At 30.7% G+C, this 23,155-nt stretch overlaps 2 protein-coding genes across 4 annotated transcripts; both read left to right on the top strand.

The window, feature by feature from the left end:
* The first annotated feature begins 1,833 nt into the window (after window positions 1-1,833).
* Window positions 1,834-7,277, top strand: LOC111641809. 2 transcript variants are annotated; one of them, XM_023388042.1, is made up of 2 exons: window positions 1,834-1,942; window positions 5,412-7,277. In XM_023388042.1, exon 2 carries the CDS (start codon window positions 5,413-5,415, stop codon window positions 7,219-7,221), a length of 1,809 nt encoding a protein of 602 aa, XP_023243810.1. In that variant the 5' UTR covers window positions 1,834-1,942; window position 5,412; the 3' UTR covers window positions 7,222-7,277. The 2 variants fall into 2 exon arrangements, with proteins under 2 accessions (XP_023243810.1, XP_023243811.1); XM_023388043.1 differs by lacking the exon at window positions 1,834-1,942 and adding an exon at window positions 2,630-2,754.
* A 1,909-nt stretch (window positions 7,278-9,186) lies between these two features.
* On the top strand, window positions 9,187-20,335 carry LOC111641813 (intraflagellar transport protein 27 homolog). Of its 2 annotated transcripts, none has more exons than XM_023388049.1 (9): window positions 9,187-9,226; window positions 9,316-9,372; window positions 9,456-9,521; window positions 13,225-13,304; window positions 13,471-13,530; window positions 13,616-13,675; window positions 16,160-16,283; window positions 19,978-20,087; window positions 20,171-20,333. In XM_023388049.1, exons 2-9 carry the CDS (start codon window positions 9,363-9,365, stop codon window positions 20,267-20,269), a joined length of 609 nt encoding a protein of 202 aa, XP_023243817.1. In that variant the 5' UTR covers window positions 9,187-9,226; window positions 9,316-9,362; the 3' UTR covers window positions 20,270-20,333. The 2 variants fall into 2 exon arrangements, with proteins under 2 accessions (XP_023243817.1, XP_023243816.1); XM_023388048.1 differs by having other exon boundaries at window positions 9,202-9,226; window positions 9,444-9,521; window positions 20,171-20,335.
* Window positions 20,336-23,155: the final 2,820 nt, after the last annotated feature.

The raw sequence follows: 23,155 nt of genomic DNA on the forward strand, positions 1-23,155 counted from the left end.
CCCGAGGTCTACTCTGGCTTACTCGAAGGAAAACCCCCAGAAGGGGTTGTTTTGTCTCGTCTTTTATGTTCTAAATATAACGTTTATATGTTTACCATTACTGATTGTTATTGCTTTACCATCAACAGACACCAAATCGCCCTTAAAAATTATTTGTGATTCCGAAAGTGACTGATAGATGGCGCCACGATTTCCATTGGAGTAAAGTAACTACCGTAAAGTACAAAATCCCTAATCGAATTACAGATTCCGATTCTTCTGTCGGTCAATCTCCACCCGTTTCTAATCATTATATTTATAAAGTCATCATTATGAGAGTTGTTTTCGGTCAATTATCACAATAAAATTGTTAAAAAATGCTATAAATATGTTTTGCATCTATCAAATGATGCGATTTTGTGAGAAGAGGAAGAGAGAAATGTAGGCCCTATAGGCTTAAGAAAGACTTCACACTGGAAAAGATGGGAAAGTATGAGGCAAAACGGGGTTACTTTGTCGTGTCTCTCGTTTGATGACTAAAATTACAGGAAGAGTTAAGAGAAGACAAGATTGGAGAGCAAGGCGAAAAGAAGAGAAGAAAAGGAAGAATGCATCATTTAAAGCAACTGAACAGAATCTTTCCAACGATGAAGGCACCAAATGTTTGTAACGTGAATACTTGTAGCTTATTCTAATTCAACGGAAGATAGGATATGCAGTAACGATGGAAAGGTGTCGAGAGGGAGGGGAGGTGGAGATTTTTTTTCGGAGCCGGAGAAACCCCGGTTTCGACCTCTATAAATTAATGTTATTTTTACTAACAAAAAATGGAATGTTTAAGATTGCTTTTAATTAAAACAGGTTTAGAGAGTTAATTATAAAAAATTAAAAATCCTTAACTATCCCCGTCTTGTCCCACCTTCTCTTATAAAAAAGCATTATCCTCAGATAAATTAATTAATCTGAGGATAATCCAGTCGACTACACACTTACACTTATGATATAATCTTATATCAGCTATATAAACAGATAGTACCGTTGTAATTGGTTAAACCGTAGAACACTGGTTAAATCTTTAACACCAAGAAATTTATTCACAGAGAACGATTATGACCGTCTTCAGGCTGAGAAAAGAAAAGAAAAAAATTCTAAACGGAATATTAGTTCGAATTCTGAGTAAATATAAATGAAGCTAAGCGCATCAGATCAATACACAACATTAGACTCTCGAGACCATTAGAAGAATTAGAGATTTATAAGTCGCTCTCAAGGATAATTCCATAAATTATAAAGACACGGGGGGAACCGTCCCGTTTGGTTGCATCCACTTTCGTCAGCCCCTACGGGGATAAAAAGTTATGACGTCATATAACTTTCTACAGTTTGGAAATTGATTGAATTTGGAGTTATATTCGGTTGAGAATTTTCTTCTTCTTTTCTTTTTTTTCAGCCTGAAGACGGCCGTAAACGCTAGCTGTAAATAAAATTATTGCTGGAGTTTAACGAGCGCGTCAGTGTGTTTATACGTAAAGCGCCTTATTTATTACATATAAAACTAAATAAATAATTTTTTTGTCTTTAAATCGATAATTAAATAATTATTTAAAAATATAGCAAAATATGCATAATTAAGCTTCTTAATTATAGCAAAATAAACAAGGCAAAAATAAGGAAAGTGTACTGTACAGTACGTGGTGGCCCAAAAATCAATTAACCGAGATATATATTTAGGCTCATCTTAAGAACGGATAAAATCGGTTTGGAACAATTGCGTATTAATTTTCGTTCGTAGTCGGCCACACGTTATTTTCTTGGAAACAAGTATAACAACACGCAGCTGTTACAAACCGGTCCAGACTGGTTTCGAGCAGCCGCCGGAGCGGAAACCGGAACAATAATCAGAACAAAGAAAAAAATTCGGTTCGCTGTACCGAGTAGACGTGTTGGAAGTCTCTCTATTTAGGTACGTTGTCCTTTATTATTTACTTAAAATTAATTATTCTTTGCGGAAATCGAATATATAGTACTGTACAATATAGTGTTTTTGAAGTAGATGCAAGTAAAACGTGTGTAGTCGCTATCGATAAATAATACAAAAACGTACACCTACTTCCACTGTAATAAAAAGAAATACATCTGTATCTATTACGTCGTCGTTAGCTCCTCCTCTATAAGTTTCTCACTAATTACTCTTTCAGCTCGTAAAACTTGTATAATAATTACTTTTGCCATTAGTTTTTGCTTTTTTTTTTTAATTTATAAATTATGTTACGCTTATATTAGACACTATTTAACAACTTGATATCTATTTATTAGCGAATAGGAGCCGATCACTTTCTTTATCCGATCGCTACTTTTATTGCAGCTAATACTGTTAAATTTATGCATTGATCGATTTGTAAGAGTTACGAAGAAATAATTCCTACGTAATAACCTCTCAAATTTGGCATTTAGAGTATTATCTGTAACGCTTACCCTCCAGATTAGCGAGACGAATTACGTGTGTTATTACAAGATTTAATAAGTGTACGGTACTTGTATCCTTCAATTAAATTTAATACTGCGAATCTCGGTTCAAAATTGCAAAGAACATTGCAATTCGATTTCGATTTTATAAATCAAAGTAGAAAAAAAAAACGTTGAAAATATAGAAAAACCGGTTTAGAATTTAAAGTTTTCTTGAAGTGAATTTGTATTTATAAGTAACATGTCGCCGTAGGGAATGTGTAACTAGTTTAATATATTATAAGTAAAATTATCTTTGCACCTTCTGACGTAAGTTAAAATTCCTTAAATGTTGATAAAGAACTATCCACAAGAACAAATAAGCCTGTAGCTTTTAGTGATTTGTTTCAATGCTTTTTTTATTCTCTTAGCATGAGAACGGTTATGAGAATAAAATCTGTACTTAGTGAATTTAGATAGTTGAGCAGGGTCGTCGGAGAGGGAGGAGAGATAGGAATTTTTTTCGTACAGCCCTGTAGATGCAGTGGAGCACTCAGGATTTAATCTTGGGGGAAGTCAGGGGAGGGGTAAAGCTTAGAGACAAATAATTACGTTAAAATCTGTTCAAAATAGAAACTTGCCAAACCGGAATAAATATTCGGTATCGTGTTAGTCCGGTTTACACAGGTTTTCTGTACATCGTAAATTTCTATTTAATTTTTGGGGTTTTTTCTACAAGTAGATTATAGAATACATTGTTGTAGCAACACGAAAATATAGATAAAGCGTCCCATGGTCGAGGGTGTAACGGTGTAACGTTACATACATCGATCACTTTTATCATTATACTTTGTGAAATTTTTTACTCGATTCCGAGGAGGGGGAAGTTCGTTCGGCTAATGTTAAAATATAAATTACAATAATAATTATTTTATAATACTAGTGTTAAATAATTACGTCTGTATTTTCCTTATAAAAGTTAAATGTCTTGTCTTAAACGTTTAGAATAATATTAGGCAATAGATATGCCTAGGGTTGTCATTCGTCCTCATTTATGCGGTCATACCCTCAATGTAGGGGTTAAAATTATCGTTCGCAGTAACTGCACGTTTTATTCTCACTACGGAGTAGTAAAAATGGAAGATTTTCCCATTGGTAACGTCGAAGTGTTAAATAAGCTTATCGCTTGCCTATATGTTATGTTGTGTTGTATGTATGTTCGTTTAGGTTTGTATGTCCTTTTTTTTGTTTGATGGGAAGCTGTCCATAAACGATTTCCACATTGGAAGAGACAGAGGAGGGTTACGACAAGTCAGATAAAGTCGGACAACCCAGAAGGGAGGGGTTGAGCTTCAGTGGACGTTTGTTTTATTTAATTGGGTTACAATTTGAAAAAATTGTAGATCTATAAATTTTCACTGTCGTCCGTCCGTCCGTCTTTCTTTAACCTCGAGAAAGGAGCTAGATAGATGAAAAACGAGACCAGATATAGAAAGCTTAGGGACAGGAGACCCCGATTAACTATATACGAATGTCCGATGCAAACCGAAAGTTACGTTATTTNGTTAAATATTTATCATTATTATAATTTAAACTAGATACATTTATATATTATAAAAAAAATGTAGCAAACTAGATATATCATTTATCATTTAATAAATAACTTGTTGATTATTAAGTTGTTTCTTTTTACTGAATTTTCTAAACGTGACCTGATTCTCTGACCGGAAATAGAACTTAACAAGAAAGCTATTATTAGATAACAGTTAAATTATATTCTGATTTATTTAATTTAAAATATGATTAAAAATTGCAGCTTGGCATTGTGACGACGTCGCAATAAATAATTGCTGGTATTTATTTTAAAATTTCTTGTATGTTTCGTTTCTATCTATGGCATCGATCATTCACAAATTGATAAAAGTTTTAAAGGGAGGTTGACTTTTGTTAGACGTCCGAAAATGGGATGGGATTACGGCAATTTGGACAAATTGGAATAGGGGGAGAGAGGAGTAAAAATTTCAAGAAAAATGTAAACGTTATTTATGGACAACTCCTTGCGTGTTTTTTTCGTTGTGTTGTGTTGTTGTGTGTTTCTTTCTGTTGCGTGTATGTATTTTTGTATTGCGTGTTGTGTTGTATAAGTAAAGAAATAAAAATATTATTCATTACAATATAATACAGGCCTGTAAAAAAATAGTAGTTAAAAAATAAATAAATTAATTAAGTATTCCCTATCAACGTTTCAAGAACGGGTTTGAGGTTGCGAGCTTATAGAGAAGACTCATTTTGGGGTTTCACAATATGGTAACCACAGATATACCCAATACAAAAGTCAACACAACTTTCAAATATTATTACATTTTTAACAATGATAAGAGGAAAATGTAGCTCATAAAACTGACAGAATAAACCTGTACCAAACGTATTCAACTCCGGAAGAATTTTTCTTTTCTATTCTATTTAGATAGTATAATAGGAACAAATTTACTATGATGATATTTAGCTAAAAATTATTAATATCCAAAATTTTATTACCAGTTACTAATAGTACAGAACATCCCTGTATCTATATAAGGGAACGAAACATTAAAAAATGTCACACGTATTCAATAAGTATCAGAGTTTCGTCTATTGCGTGTAAATTATATTCTGCCAATCATTTGAGTCTTAACATCTAAAACTAGTTTTCCTTGAATTCTCCTAGATATAAATTGTCTTAACGAGTTCAGTTTGCTGCAATAAATGAAGTGGTAAATTTTTAATCTTTACAAAACAAAACACAATAGAAATTAAACGATAAGAAACGACTACTCATAAATATTATTTAGAGATATGTTTTTCGGGTTTTCTTCACATTAGTGACACCTAAATAGGGGCCAGATTCTTTTAGAAAGTCCTCCCTAGAATCATACCCTTCGGTTTATGCAGTTTTTACTATAATTGTTATATATCAATATTAATTTTTAATTTGTTTTTGTATGTAGAATGGGCCGCATCAAAGAAAATCCTTGCCGAAAATATTACGAATTCCATCGTGCAGAAAATAAAAATAAATGTAAAATATGTGATTTTTCTATGACTGGTGATCACGCATCTAATTTGGAAAGGCATTTAAAGCGATATCACTTGAAGGAATTCGAAGAAATTCAGCAGATGAAAAAAAGGAAACTCAACGAACGTAACGAACCGAACTTAATCGAATCCAAATCACAGGAGACGACAAAATCGACTGCAAACTCAAATTATTTGTACGTAAAATTAGAAAGAAAAACTCTTATCGATGCTTGTGTGGAACTGATAACAGTAAATGGTTGCTCCTTAGAATTACTAGAATATTCGGGATTCAGAAAAATAATAAATCCTCTTATCGAAGCCATAGGCGATAATTTTTCCATTACTTTGGATAGTATACGCCAAATGATACCAGACATGGCATCGAAAATAAAGTCTCATTTAATCGACAAAATTCATAAGAAGATAATATCACTTAAGTTAGATATTGCCACTAAATCGGACCGATCGGTGTTAGGAGTAAACGTACAATTTGTAGACCAAGGAAAGATACACCTGCACACCCTCTCGATAAAAGAGTTGAAAGATAGACATCCGAATCATTTGAAAAATACAGTGTACCAAATTTTAGAAAGATATTATATTTCTCCTCATCAGATATATACAATTATAACCGATAACGGAGCGGGCATGTTAACAGGCGAACAAGACGAATACAATAGAGAATACGAGAATTTCCAAATCAGTTTAAACGACGAATGTTATACAAGCCGTTTAGTTGGAGTGAAATGTGTAATACAGGAATTTCACTCGTCTGTAGAGGATGCCATCAACAATCCCGAGATGGAGGAATTCTTCAGCGAGTGCAGAGAACTGGTTCGACAACTTCGCATTTCGTCGTTGAATGCCAGCTTTGAAGAGAATAATATAAAGCAACCTAATTTAGATTGTTATTCTAATTGGTACAGCACGTATAGAATGTTGGATTCGCTGTCATACTGTCAAAGTTTGTGTAATGCGTTAGCGGCCAGCGATTTACTTTATTTTCTTCCCGGTGAGAAGTGGAAGATTTTGAAAACCATTCTGGAGACGTTGGGTCTTATCAGAAACGTAGCGATGACGTTGCAGTCGGAACAATTGACCATTACCGATTTCTTTGGTCTGTGGATCGAAACAAAAATCAAATTAGAAAGGTACGATAACGATTTCGCATTTTTGTTGATAAAACAATTAAATGCTCACGAGAAGATCTTGATGGAAGACAAAAGTATGCTAGCGGCCATGTATCTAGATCCACGTTTCCAAATTTTATTGAGTAGCCAACAGAAAATAACCGCCAAATATCACTTAAAAGAAATTTGGTCCGTTCGCGATTATTTTAATAGCAGCAAAGAAGAAAAAATTAAGGATAATTCCGTTACTGATATTGCCATCGAAGACGACGATGAATTGGAAGTATTTTTGAAAAATAAAGAGAAAGACGACAGATCGAGGAATGGGGTATTCAAACCCGTTATCGAAAATATCATAGTGGCTTTCGATGGAATTGAAAGAATGAACAGAAAAAAGAACGTTTTAGAATTTTGGGAAGAAAATAAATATATTTATCCTCAATTATATCAGTTGGCAATTATTATTTTTAGTGTTCCAGTTACGCAAAACAGTTTCCGTAAAGCTTCGTCGGGTTTAAACTTTGTTTTGCGTGAAAACAAAGATTCGTCGTACAACGAAATGTTAGAAGACATTCAATTAATACGAGCGAATTTGTCTTGTTTACGCTAAATTGAAATGCATTGTTGTACTGTACGCATTGAGTATATAAAATATTACTTATTGTTATTTTGTATATAAATGAAAAATTAAACTTGAATGTTTATAACTAGAGTGTGTTGAATTATTTCGCTATGTAAACAATAATTTATTTGTAATTGCGAAATAAATGGTTAATGCGCTGTTACAACAACTGGTTAATGTTTTCTTGTTTTTGTATAATAGTAAGCTTTTTTCCATTTCATAAAATTAATAATTTTTTTTTAAAGTCTCATAACAGATGGCGCCACTCACAATTTTATTTATAATTAATAATATAAAAGTTATTTTTTATATATAATCTCATATCCGGCCGAGAATGTTACTAACTCGTCGCTGGATTTTTTTGTTTGATAGAAGCATTATGAAAATAGGAAGTAATGCTTGGCCCTATTAGAAGTAATCATCAGATGGCGATTGACTTTTGAAGAGTATCAATGCTAATTTTGATCCCTTAGCTGAGAAACATTTTCAAATTGGTAAAATGCTACATATTGATTGTAATATAGTCTACTACATTAAGAAAGATGCACCAAAAGCTGTCGATGAGATTTTAGTGTGGATTGTTCGCTTTCAACTTCAAAGGTTTGATTTTTTATTCCTTAAAAAATTTTTTTGTCAAATTAGTAGTATGAATGAAAATAAAGACCCACTCTTCGTTCGCGAGCAAATGGACTTCGGACAATAGAAACTGATAATGAGTAAATATAATCATTAGCATTTTGGTTTCTCTTGGAAACCAAAATGTTATACTGTACCACCGAACACAAATCCTACTCAAATCATAATACCACCTCCTACCATCTGCTGGCAATACGCAATCTTAGATTCTTTCTTTAAATCGTGCCAATAATACTTAAAGTCATTCAAATTAAATTTCTTTTCACCACTGAAGACAATGAATTTCCTTTGTGTGACCGTATTTTCTTTTACAAATTGTCATTTCGTGATTGTCAACTTGATTTTGTTTTCAGCAAGTCCAAACTAAGCATACGTGACTCGTGTATTACTTTTTTTTTTTTTACTAAAAATACTACTAACAGGAAATTAGAAATCAGATAGAAATTTACTTGTAGAACATCCAGTTTAGGAGACATTCTTGCTTTACCTCTACCATGTATGTGTTAATTTTGATGATCTTTCACCTAAATTCTTCTTCCCGTGATTCATAGGCTCTTATATTATTTCATTTACATTTTGAGATTTGTTAATTAAGACTACTATTTCCCTGGATGTCTTTATTTGAAAATGTAGGACTAAAAACCCAGAAAACTCTACATCTCATGCTTAGTTTTTACTTAGGGATATGCAACACATACAAACTCATATATACAGTATATATATATCGTAGGTAGGCGGAGACAGTTAAGGCTTCGACCTATCGCTCTAGAGGACGGAAGATTGAATCCGAGTGATCGAAAAAACTACAGGAATTTTTCAATTACCCGCGTGTTTGTCCACGATATGTCAGTCTATTCCTTCACCACTCGGCTGCTCCGTTATGTTACGAAGCCGAATCTACGATGAGTTTGAAAAAAGGCACTCTTAGGACCCACAAAATGACGATTCCAAAACAAAATGTGCCGTAGAAAATACAATTAATTGAATATCTAACGCAACGCGAAACGGAACATCCACACAGTTTGCATATCTTTTTCTTGTAAGCTTGAGAAAATACTACTTTTCCAATGGTTGTGTACTGTACAGGGAGTCCTCATTTATACGGATGTATCCTCAATTTTCGGGTAAAAATTACTGTCCGTATACATTTAGTGTTTCTGTGGCGTTTTTAAGATAAAGTAAGAAAAAAATTAAGCGTATGTGATTATTTTTTTAAACTTTTTAAATATTTAACTTAAATTTGTTTACATATATAATTTCAATCAATTATTTGACACGCAGTTTCAACAAATAAACTTGATATAAACTTTCACCACACGAGGGCGCAAACTTCACACACGTGGAAATATTTGCAATGGTACTGTAACTGTGGTTATAAATTACTGTCATTGCGGCATAATTTATTTTGTATTAAAAATAAGTTAATTCCTATATTTACATTTACAGATTTTAATTTAATCTTAAACGTTATGCCAATGTAAAACTTAGTTGCCATGGTGACAGGTATGTATACGAATTGACATTTTGTTGTTTACATAGAATTATCTGTGTTTAAGCCTTTTAAAAAATGAAAGTTTCTAATGCAGATAAGGATAAGCATTTTAAAGAATCCAATAATCCAAACATTCTACGATGTAAATGCATTGTTTTAGGTGAGTGATCTTTTTAAATTAATACATTTCTTAAAACAAACTACAATTTTTATATAGATTAGTCTCAAAGTTTATACATTGTGTCCTGGGTCTCCCAAACACAGAATATTTCAGTGACAAATGTAGTGGGTAATGCATTAGACATGGATCTGATATGGTGTATATCTTCCTTTAAGTCCAGACAATTTAATTTCTTCAAATCTGCATCACAACAATTGAAGACCTAATAATATTTATTGGGAAATGTTCTAATGACTTCCAGTTATCAATACAGAAGATGGTGTGTAGAAGAACATGGGAAAAATTTTTCATATTTGTACAGAGAACTGAGGGTAGCATACAGATAACTTCTAACATGCAAAGGGATTTTGTAACTGTTCTGTTAATATTACTGAAATCTAGAGTAAAAATCTAATGTGGTGTAATTATAAATAAACTATTACCAATAGAGAAAGCTTAGGAAGTGTAAATTTACCATTAATAAACTTGTAGGAGTCACAAATACTTTAAGCATTTTTGGAAAGTAATGCATGCATCTTCAAATTCTTTTGAGTAGGTTTATCTTTGATTTTTTGAAGTTTTAAAATATCAGTTAGTAATGTGAGCTTTGAAATATGATTTCAAAGATCAATATGATTTCAAAGGTCTTGTAAAAAATTACTTTTAGACCGGCATTTGACAAGAACTGGTGAGACATCTTTATGACAAGCAGAAGTTGTATTTCATAATGTAGAAGGTATGGTTGCTGTATGTTCAAGCAGAAGTTGTATATTTAAGTCACTGTTTTGGATGATGTTTTCCTCTGGAATTTTCTAAATTATTTAATTAAAATTCTAAATTAATTTCCAATGATTAATTAAAAATTAGTGGTAGATTTTGTAATTATCAGTTTTGGCTTTATTGTATTATTTATTTTATACAAAATTTTTTTTTTTTGAACTTTTAAAGTTTTTCAAAAAAAGTAGAGAATTAAAAAGCTTACATAGCTTTTGAATTTTCTATTTTTTGAATTTGAAATTGAATTTGAATCATTCTAATAATAGATATTTTAAATAAATTATAAAAAACGACATGAAATTCAATCATCATTGACAATTGCTTTTCTCTCAGTGAGAAATAAACTTACTCAATGACTACAAGAAATTTTTATATAATTATATTCAAGTGAATTTCATGATATGTGGAAGACATCCGATAACTAATAAGAGAATCTGCAAAGTTTACGTGCTTTGGAATATGTTGAATTGAAACAAACATCTTGCATAAATATTTGGAATAAAAAAGACTAAAAATTTTACTGCCATTTTGATTTACTAGTAGGCTGATTACAAGAAAAAAAGAATAAATCCTTCATTAACATTCCAGTAACATAATCTAAGATTTCATTTGAAGCCGAAAGTATACTTTATCACATTTGCAATCACCCATTAAACACATTAATAACATCCTAATAACTTGTTTAAATTTTTAAAATTAAAACTATTATGTATAAAATTAATTTAACTTTGAAATTTTTCTGGACTAATTCTAATAGAATAGTGATGTGTTTATGCAAGTTAGTTAGTATCAAGGATATGTTAAGCTAGTTGCTGAAATTTAAAGAAAATCAACTTCTAAAACTTAGGATAATGGAAATAAATGAGCAAATAATGTAATTAAATCAATTCTTATTCTTTCTCAAATTATTCTAAATTATTGCAGAACTAATGCAGGTTTTAGTCTTGCCAGTGTCGTTTGGTTATGTATATACAGTATATATATTAGACTTTGGGATGTTTGATATAGAAAGTTTACTTTGAATTCTTGATACTTTCCTAATATTTCTTAATTTTATCTTTAGCTTCACTTTCATTAACTTTTTCTCTTTTTAATGAATAATATTTGAATTCTTAAATATAAATAGAAGTACAAAAATAAGTTTTCTGGGTATCTATTAATGATAATTTTTAATCTGAAGACCAAGTACTGTACTTTATGGATAGGAAGAGGTGTTCTCATTTTATTTTTTGACACAGCCTCCATTATATTGATGCATTTATTATATTGCTTCACCTGGTTAAAGAAACCACTATTATAGAAGTCCAGGCTCCTGCATACAGACAAAGTTTTGAATGGTTTCTTTCACTTATTCATTTCTACTAAAACACTGTCTCCTATGCCTTCTTCAAACCTGGGAACTAGTAGAAGTCATTGAAGCTGAGGTTTGGACTGAAAGTGGATGGTCAAGATGTTTCCAATTGAATTTGTAATTCCACTTTCCAACTGAATTTGTAGATCCATAGTTCCACTTTCCAGGAAATTTAGCAACAGCTAGGATGCCAAAGGGCATCCTACAACACTATAAGAAGAATTTTGTCTGCTGACCAAGACACATTGAACTATTTTTGGCCAGGGAACCTGGATGCTTCTGCTCCATGGAGGTAAATTTTGATTTTGTGGTGAAATGATGGATAAAACTTTTGTTTCTTATCACAGTTTAGAAGAGAAACTGGTGTTTCTTTCTGTTTATACTGCAAGAAATGTTGCAAAGCTGGTGCTCACTCTGGCAATCTTGTCATTGGTACTGAGTTTTCAAGGTACCCATCATACTGACACTTTGTAATAATCTAATGTATTGCAGATTATGTGGTGTATTTAGGAATGGCTAATGCCCAATTTTGCAGTAATGTCTTCCACAATCATCCATCTGTTGATGCAAATTACTGTCCACTTTACCCTCTCCATATGTTGACAGCTATTCAGGTTGCTGCTCATCTTTGACAGCCTCATGGCAATCATAGAATTGTTTACACCACCATTGCACCATTTACTTTGACATTACATCTTGTTTATACACCTCCACCAATCACTTATGGATCATGGGGCTTATTTATGGTGGACAAACTACCTTGCACTTTATCCTTTATCCATGTCTACAACATAAATCTGCTGGACAGTGCCGGCCCGAGGCAAGTTTTAGGATGGAGCGAGATCCTATTATGGTGCCCCCTTGGTCAGTAGCGTAGTGAACATAACTGGCGCTCGGGGCACGTCACTTTATTGGCGCCCCCTCCAGAAACACATATAGTTTGTCTTGGAGACCATTTGGGCGCCCCTCTCAAGGGCAGTGGTGTAGCGAGGGGGTGCAAGGAGGTGATACACCTCCTTGCACCCCCTCACTACACCACTGCCCTTGGTTGCCCCAAATTTATATCCTTTAATTTTCTTTACCACTGAGGCGCCCCCTAGGACTTAGCACCTGGAGCAGCTGCTCCTTTCGCCCTATGGTAGGGCCGGCTCTGCTGCTGGCCATCTTGTTTCTTAGTGTAATGGATGGGCACACACTGCATTTGTGGTCATTTTCGACCACTGCTCATGCACAACATGCCCTCTTATGGCAAAACACATCTCAAGAAGGATTTTGTTTCCATCAGTTCATGACATATAAAGTCTTTCTCATCAAAAGAAATTAATTAAAAAATTCTATCTAATCTAATGTATGAAATAATAGAAATTATTTAATATTAACTATGTTTTTACAAAATGGGTTTATTAATAAATGTAACTAATCAAATGAATTTCTAGTAAATATATGCTGTACAATTCATATACAAATTTGTATACAGATGATGATTTATAAAAAAGAGAAGATCATACAAGAGTTTTATTCTGAAAATAAACATTATTTATTATTATTATTATTATTATTGTTTTTAATTATTAGGTGATTCATCTGTTGGAAAGACATCAATGATTCATATTTTTAATAATGACAGCAGTACTTTTCAGAAAAATTACACAATGGTAAGTAAATAATTATCATTAATTGCTTACAGGTTTTTATTATTATATTTCATATTATTGATTTAAACTTTTAAATTCTATTCCAAAATATTTAAATATATAGAAATGTATTATACCTGTCTGTTGCTATATTAAACATAATATTTTCTGATATTAATGTATTTAGACTTGTGGTATTGAATTGACTGTTAAATCTGTACATGTTCCTGATACAAATGATTTAGTAGTAAGTATTAAAGTTTCTATCAAATATTTTGCATTAACTTTTTATTCAAATCCTCATATATTATAAATTATTTTTCTACTTCTAGGAACTATACATTTACGATTCTTCTGGCAAAGAAATTTATTTAGATATGATGCAGAATTTGGTAATGCTTTCCTTAGTATTAAAATAATATATGTCAATACGAACTAAAGATAGACTATAAACTTTAAATTTATAAATTTTAATTAAACATTTTTTAAGCTAAATTTTCTCCTTTTGATTATATATTTGTAATTTAAAATTTATACATAATATTTTATGCTTTTGTAAACAAATACAGTGTTTTCCATATAAAATGCAACTCATCCATACATCCTCTTGAATCCTTTGTGTGCCTTGTTGTTAATGCAACTTATCTGAATTTTGCTGCTACTCTATTTACTGAAGTCTTATTAGGAACTTTAGTCTCTGAGTATTTATGATAAAAATCATTTTGCGCTGCAATCAAAGATCATATATGAAAATAAACCTTGATAATAAAAGCATATATCTTTTGTGAATATACCATTTCCTCCATTACACAACACTGAGAACACTGGTTACATTGTAACAGCTACCAAAAAGAGTCTATTGATTTGGAGGGTGTCCACATGTTGGACAAATCATTTCCACTTAGGAGTGTCTTATTTCTGTTGGTAATATATATTTCCTGGAATATTAATGGATAGGTTGCATTTAATATGGGACACTAAGAGTGATGAGTGACCTGGAAAACCAGAAAGTCTCATGGAATTTTATTACAAAGAAAAGTCAGGGAAAATGTAGAATATTACAGTCTCAACATTTTGTCAAGGTAAAATTTCCACTGCAATGTAGTTTGAAGCATTAAAAATGTTTTAAACAGCTACTCACACCAAATATTAATATAAAAAGAATCACATATATCACTGTCAATAATGTTTAAAAAAATGTAATGCTGACAGAGATATAAGTGATTCTTTTTATAGTTTGAAGCATTATATGTATATATACAATGTTTCATGTATTAAAGTAAAATTATAATTTCTTACTTTAAGTTTAATGTATAGGGTATCCCTAAAGTCTGGATACATAGGCAAAAATACCATATTTTCAAGAAAAGGAATTTATTAACATTTTATTCAATTAGAATATTAAATAACGTCTTCAAGATGATTTCCATCATTTGCGATGCAAAGGTTGCTGTGCTTTGCAAAATTCATGTGAACTCAATGTAATAAATCCACATTGCCATCAATTTTAGCACATTCACTCTTTGTGTGTTCAATGAAGTGTGTTACAGATGTGATTTTCATTGAGTATACCTCCTTTATCATACCCCTTTCTTCTTTTGACAAAGCCATACTTAATCTGTGGAGGAAAAAAAATTGTAGTTAATTAATGAGATTTGCTATGTGTCCAGACTTTAGGGACACTCTGTATAATAACTTTAACATTAACTAATGTAAAAGCAACTCTTATTTGATGCTATCACTGAAACTAAAAATTTAAATTGGACTGATAAGATTAATATTCTGACTCAAAAGACTACACTATTTGATACAAATTAATATAAATAAATAAATCAAATTCTGATTAACATATGCAAAATGAAGCATAAAAATAAAAATAAAATTTTTTTGTTTGTTTCTTCACTACTAGGTGCATAAATAGACACAAGGCATTTTACATCATCTTTATTGATCTTCTATTGGCTGATACGCGTTTCAGGCAAGGCCCATCATCCGTCAGCTACACAATAAAACATATTATAAATTTCTTACATTATAAGTGTTTTATCATAAGTTGTGACATACCATTACATCTGGAATCTTCTTTAATTAAATTTCATTGCTACATATATATTTTTTTTATGTTTAAAATTATGTATTTACAGTTAAAATCATTAAAATATCATTGCTGTTTAAAATATATTTATGATTTTAATTTACTATTACAAGTGAAGGTTTCGTGGTTCGACATCTAGCATTTTCCAGCGTATACTCTTGACGTCTGTGTTGACGTAATCTGTTTTAATCTCATTGACATATTAACCTTTTGTTCTAAACTATTATATTATAAATAAATCTTTTTTTAAATTATTATTGTTATATTTGAATTTGAATATTATATTATTGTTGTTATATAAAGAAGGACATGGTTTCAACACAGAGAAAATATAAATTTTATTTAACTCGTGTACAATAGAGTTTCTATATCCCATCACTTATCTGTCCAACATGTCCAGTAATCTGACAATCTGCTGTAAACACCTGCTTGTCCAATATGTGTGGATTACAGAGACTCTACTGTATATAGACTCATCTTTATATAAGTTATTAAAGAATTAAAAATTAAATTATTCTGCAATTGAACTGAAAAAATATTAAATTCAGTAATTTTAAGAATTTAAATTATTCATAATAAATATAAAGCATATTAAAATTCTGTAAAAGCAAAAATAATGACATATTATTGGTTAAAAACACTTTTTACTTTCAATAAATTAATATTAAATTCTTGAAAATAATTTCTAATCATTTTGCATTAAATTAATTTTTATAAATAACAAAGAAAAAGTTTCGTATCTGGCTGTGAATGTTTATTTTTAATATTATTTTCTTTATAGTGGAAAAATCCATCTGTACTGGTGTTGGTTTTTGATGTAACCAACGAAATATCTTTCAATTCTTGTTCAAAATGGTTGAAGAAATTTCACTCAGCTACTTCTTCTAAAGCTAATGCAATTCCAGGTAATATTTTAAATTTAGATCTTTCTTATATGAAACAAAGATTATTAATCAACGTTTTCAAATGAAATTTTTTAATTAAATAGGAAACTATTACTATTTAAAATAAACAGTTTTAAAGAAAGTAAGACCTTTTTATCTGACCAAATATTTTCAGATAATTTAATTAACCGTCATCAAGTTCCAGTTTAGTAAATTTTGAAAACAATTATATATGCTTAAGTTACTGAAAAATCAAACTTTGGAAAGTCATAGAAAGTATGATATAGACTGTGTTACTGTTAAACTGTGCAACAGCAGCACAGGGCACAAGAGGAAATGAAGACAAAATTTACACTATTTATATGTTGATTAGCAAGCTGGGACAGCCAAAACTTCTTGCACAGAATGCAGATAAGCCTAGAGCTGGTACTAGATATACAAATAGTTAAATTAATTGAGTTATAAGAATTTAATAATAATGACAATAATAAAAACCATTGGTTGATTTCATATTTGAAAAAGTTGGTACCAAATGTAGTCTTTGTGCATTGTGTAATTCACAGACAACATTTAGTTGCAAAAAACCATAGTGATTGCCTTCATTGCTCATTACAGTATGTAATTACAGCAGTTAACAAGATCAGAAGCAATGCTCTCAATGATAGATTGTTTCGAAAAGTTTTTGAAATTTTGAATTTTAAAGCCAAAATTTCAAAATTTTTTGAAATTTTGGCTTTAAAGGCAAATTTCAGTATTATATCTGGCTTTATGGGCTATATCAAAGATCATATTTAGCCAAAAGAGGATTTAGCGTAGTCAGCAATATACTAACAAAGAAAAGAAACAGATTGTCAACAGTGGAACATGCCGATTTAACATTGCCAATGACAAATATGGCACCAAATATCAAAAAATTTGTGTCATTACACCAAGCTTAGCTCTCTCACTTATAATATTAAATTAATTTTTTTAATAATATATATTTGTTAATCAAACTTTAAGCAATACACCNTTCAAAAATTTTCCCATGAAAGGTGTTAAACAGAATCATACTGGTCATCTATCTGTTAAAGGAAAGTATGATGTACAGGGGCAAGCCACTAATTTGAGGTAAATAGCATATACTTTAAATTAGATAAATTTAAAATATATTTAAAAATTGTATCCCATTCCACTGATGCTCCAAACGCCATTGTCAAACTTCTAGGCTTATAGGAAGATAGCGCTGAACATCCAATGTACATGCTTACACATTGAAAATGTCGGCTGCAACCTCTCTAATATATATTTGTTAATCAAACTTTGAGCAATACACCAATATTGTTAATATCTTTTAATAAAGTAATTTTAAAAATCTGTCCTTGTTTTTCAATATATAATATAGTATACTTCACCTAAGAAGGGTGCCATGAAGTCACTGTTTGAAAAAGTGGGCTATTACCCAAAAAAGTTAGAAAACTATGGGTTACATTATTGATTTCAAGAATGGGAGTTGGTGGGTTTTTTTTGGAAAGGGGCGATAAGTCCAAGAACATTGGAAACCTATGCATTACACAAAAATAAACAAGCAAATTGTCTCATTACTATGCAAATTTGATTTTGTCAAAATAAATGGTAATAAGTGGTGAAATTATAAGTATTACAAAGAACTGTTTTAAATTAAATTTTTTTTATGTATTATCAGTTAATGTTTTATTTGTATATTTATCTTATGTACAGTAACTATGTATTTATATATTTGGGATTGCATAAAATGTTCTTAGGTAAAAGGGGGTCACGAATGGAAAAAGTTTAAGCCCTGTTTTAGACAGGTTTTACTGTATTTTTCTTTTGTTTGTTGTGAATCAAATTTTTCTGTTATATATATCATAATTTAAAATAGTTCAGAAATTTTAACATAATTTTTTTTGTTGAGAATTTATTTTGTTAAGATATTCTGTAATTTTTTTGCTACTTATTTAATGTGACATTTTATCATTATAAAACTACAAAATTTCCATAAAAATTAAATTAAACACATTTTTTCAGTCATTAATTGCAATATTTTTCTGTGAATGAACGTGAACTGTTTGGTTGTTAGTTAGTTTGTTAATTAAGTTATGGCAACTCAACACTTGGGCGATCTGCCTTCCAGGAGGTCTTTTTAAGGAAACTGGCCACTATTTAAGCATTACAGATGTGGAGAAAACCTGGAAAACTCCACATGGTCAGCCCATCTGAGCGAAACGTAAACCCACGACCGAACTCCCAGTGTTCAGGGTACGAAGACCACTTGGTCACTGATGGTCATATGAATGTGAACTCATTTAATAATGACATAGAAAACCTCCAGCAAAGTCACTTTTTTAAAAATGAAATTGTGTGATTTTTTTTATAAAAGTTTTTCCACTTATTTAACCATGCATAAGATTATTGAAAATTTCTAGGTTAGCTTTAAATGAATTAGAATTCAATAAATAATACTGATAATCTCATTGCCAGTCTCAATACTAGCTGTGGATTTTAGATTGGACCACTTTTTCATCATGCTTTAAAGATACAGCAAAAAAAAAAATAAATAAATAAAATTGATTTTATTTAAACATTTCATTTGACTCATAGCCAGGACAAGGTGTTGGCTTATGCTCTGGTGACCTGACATCAAATCTAATCAAGCAACCCAGGAATTTTTCATAGATGAGTCTGTCCTGGATACATTCATCTTGGCCTTGTTTGTCACCACCTGGTTGTCCCCATTATGGATCCAGCTCTAATACCAGAGGCAGCTCTAATACAATTAAAAAAACAGTCTAGGGTTTCACATTTGCAGGTGTCTTGCAAATTTCATAGAATATTTTAGTATTTAAATGAACAAATTGGTAATTATTAAAAATATAATTGTACCAATATCTGTTGCATCTTCAAAACTATTATTTTCAAAGTAAAATTGATTAAGAACTACTGCTGATCAACAATGTGTCAAAAGAGACTTTCTTCAATTTGATCTTGTCCATTGAAAGAAATATTGTTGTGGGATTGGGGTCGTATTCTAGTCATCGTCTCTCATCTTCGAGAGACTGTCTCTATGTTATAAGCTGGTCACCAATTGGCTAATCATTTGTTTACGTCTTGACAGACCTTTGCTTCTTTCAAAATGCAATTCTGGACGACTTTTTCTCTTGAAGATTCTCACTCTTTCAAATTTTTCAGTTTGTTGTAAAATATTGTACACATTTTTATTACTTTATATTGTATTTTACTGTCTGTTTCTATGTTAAAAATGTTTATTATTGTAAATCTAAATCTACTCTCTGCCTCCATTACTCTTTTAATAGCCTTAACAATAAATTTTGCCTAGGGTCTCACAAATCCTAAAATTACCTCTGGCTGAACCCACAGTAGGTCTGGAAAAACTCTCTTAGTGACCAAGTGTAGAAAGAACCAAAAACAAAAAACAACATTTCACTGAAATATTACTTAAATTCATGATTATTATGACATCCACCATTTTTACACACAATCAGCACTCCATTTGAGGAGTAAAGCTAACTTTACTCTCCTATCCAATTGGATTTCTTAGTATTCTGCTATACTGAATGCAGCTCAAATAGCTTTGTCCTTCAGTAGATAAATAGTTTCATCTCTGGTGTTGAGATCATTCATTTCAAAAAAAAAAAGTTGAAAGATAATTGACGATAATACAGCTCAACTTCTAATGGGTGATTTTTTTTAATAGGAATATTAATTGGCAATAAAGTTGATTCCAAAGAGAGAAGAATTATTTCTTTAAAAACTGCGCAAGAGTTTGCTAAGAAATATTCGCTGCAATATTTTGAATGTTCTGTGGTGAGTTGAAATTATTAAGTTATAAATTTATAATAATCTTTGTTATTATTTAAATGCAATTAATTTTATTTTTTAATTTCTAGAAAGAACATCAAGGTGTAGACGAAGCATTTTTCTATCTTGTAAATGAGTGGCATAAATTATTTCAAGAAAAAACTGAATTTTTCAAGACGATCTCATAAATAATTGCAAAATTAATTATTGTTAATGTAAATATAAAGTTTTAATTTATAAATGAATAAATAAAATTTATTATTACGAATTACTGTAAATATAGGTTCATTTTATGCCAATTCAGTTATTGTAAAATTGTTATGGAATGTTCTATGCTTATTTTATAAAATCACAATTGACTAATGCTTATATTTTATTATAATTAAAGCTATAACAAAACATTGCATTATAATTTAAATAATATTAAATAAACATAACTGCATTAAAATTTGCTTGATAAATTTTGTTGCAAATAAAAGATGTTTTTGTTGTAAAAAAGTAACATAAGACATCCATACATTACAAATTCTATTTGTAAAGGGTGAATTTGACTTATTTGGCTTTCCAACATGACTTAGAAATGAAATATACTATCAGGATTATAATGAAATTATCAGTGATAAATTACAGATATCTGTATCAGATATAGACTCATATTTTTCCCACTGGATGATGGATAATATCTATTATGTAGCATTATTTTTTTTAGAGATTTTATTGAACTGTTGTGAAATAAAAATAATAGTAGTACTTGATTGCTTGCTGTTCTCTCAATTGGTTATATGTTACTTGGAACTAAATAAAATTACTATTGAGAACTTGTTACACAGGAACACTCCTCTTGATGGAAAAAGTGGATATTTATTTTCTATTTTTTACAAGGGATATGCATTTTCGGCCATATACTCCTCTTCAGTCCTTATTATGTATAATGGTAAAACTATATAAGAAATTACAGAGTACATTTAATAGTTATTTACACTAACTCAGCAGTAGCCACACACTGCAAGCATGAAAATTCTTAAAAAAGAAAAATATATATTAAAAGAAAACTTTTTGAACATATAGAAATTGTTAAAATAAATGAAAGTAACAGAATGAATTTAAACACGAGTTGTCATCAGATCTGGTGACCATTACTACCAAAATAAGAAGTGTCTATTTTAAGATGTTCTTACCCCTCCTAGATTTCTATGTAGAATATGACAAGAACAGTTTCTTACATTGACTCATTTCTTTTATAAGAAAACAGCTTAAGTTAAAATCTAAAACTAAAATGTTTAATATACAACAGAATTCAAGGCACTAGAAACACATGTAACAAATATGAAGTTGAAATATTTCCGTACAAATGAAGACCTCTCTGGCAATATTGAACAGTGCAAGAAAAAAAACTTGCAAACATAAATTAAAGAAATTATTTTCAAAACAACTAAATAAAAGAACAGACAAAATTAAGAACCCAGAGACAGTCATTTGCTTTCATGTAATAAATCAAGAAATAAATATTGATAGTTTAAACATCAGACGGAAGGAAACTCAAAGGCACCTTGCCATCTATAAGTAAAAAATTTTCAAGAAATTGATGAAAATGACAGAAGACCTTTGACATCTTCATGCAAACAATCTATCAATAAAGACAATAATAAGTAAGAGAGGAAAAATCTTTCTTGGTGATAATTGTACGATTTAAACATCCAAGTAAGGAGGAACAGAATGTTGTAAGTGCAGATCATAAAAAGAAAAATACAGCATATAGGCCTTCTCATATTTAACTCATATTTATATGGTCTTCAAACAACATAAGTACATTATTTAATAATAATAATTCTTATTCTATATTCTACAATTCTAAATTATTGGGGTTGAGTTTTTATCCAGCAATTCCCACATCCAATTTCATTATATTATAATAAAATTGTTTTGTCACCGTTAATGTTGGATGCTGGTATTGCTGGATAAAAACTTATAGTATATTTTATGGTACTAAATTATTAAAGTTAAGAATAATAGAAATACAACATCTGTGATTCACAAAAAGTAAAAAAAAAAATGATTGAAGATAGTACAAGGACTTTCAAGTAGTAGCAAAAGAGCATTTAACAATGTGAAAGATATTGGATGTGAATAAAACCACTGAACACTGGTAGTTAGTCGTGGGTTCGCACCTTGCCAACGGGCTAGCTACGTAGATATTTTTCGAGTTTTCTATACGTTAGTAGCACCTAAATAGGGGCCAATTTCCCACGAGACTTCCCGAAAGGCATTGTCACATATGAATAAAACTAAACCATATCAAGTTGGACCTAAAACTGAAATCTCTTTCAACAATGTGAAAGTTCATTATTTTTAATTATTACTTAAACAATTAAAATAATGGAGTTTCAAGTAATTCTAATTATTTGAAAAAACGAGTAAAAAAAATCATAAAGTATTAAGGATGTTATAAAGTGTATAATTTGATAATTTATTTCAATATTTATAATCAAAAATATAATCAGACTCCTATGCAGCACCAATAAAATTTGTGAACGAGTCTTTAAATTATTAAAAGGCTTTTGAAATAAAGTAGCGATGGATTGTCAACGCGCTATCGATGACTGAATGATTAATAGCCATCACGTAAGATGCCCGGATCCCTCAGAGCTGTGGTTGCAACCACAGCTCTGAGGGATCCTGGATCGATTCCGGACGGGTCGAAAAATCCCCAGGAATTTTTCGGGGGCGGTCCGTCCATATACGTCGGGCCCCGTTCCTCACCATCCATTTGCCCCATTGTGGGCCTGGACGAACCCATAAGGGGCTTGCTATGGACTTTAACTCTTTGCTATGGACGACTAAGGGGCTTTAACTCTTTCCGCCCTCTTAGTGCCCACAGGGCGGAAAGAGTTAAAAGCCATCACGTAGAATATTTCAGCGAATTCTTTTATACTTATTATTTATATTTACCACTTACTGGTATTAATAAATTTTATTTATAAATAATAACAATTTTTTTATGTAATACATACTTAAAACTTTAAAAAAAATTATATCAAACTAATTTATTTTTTTAAACTAATTTTGTCCACCAG

Source organism: Centruroides sculpturatus, unplaced genomic scaffold (assembly GCF_000671375.1).
Source record: "Centruroides sculpturatus isolate CEXI.00-Female unplaced genomic scaffold, Cexi_2.0 scaffold1533, whole genome shotgun sequence".
In the NCBI taxonomy this organism is placed as follows: Eukaryota; Metazoa; Arthropoda; class Arachnida; order Scorpiones; family Buthidae; genus Centruroides; species Centruroides sculpturatus.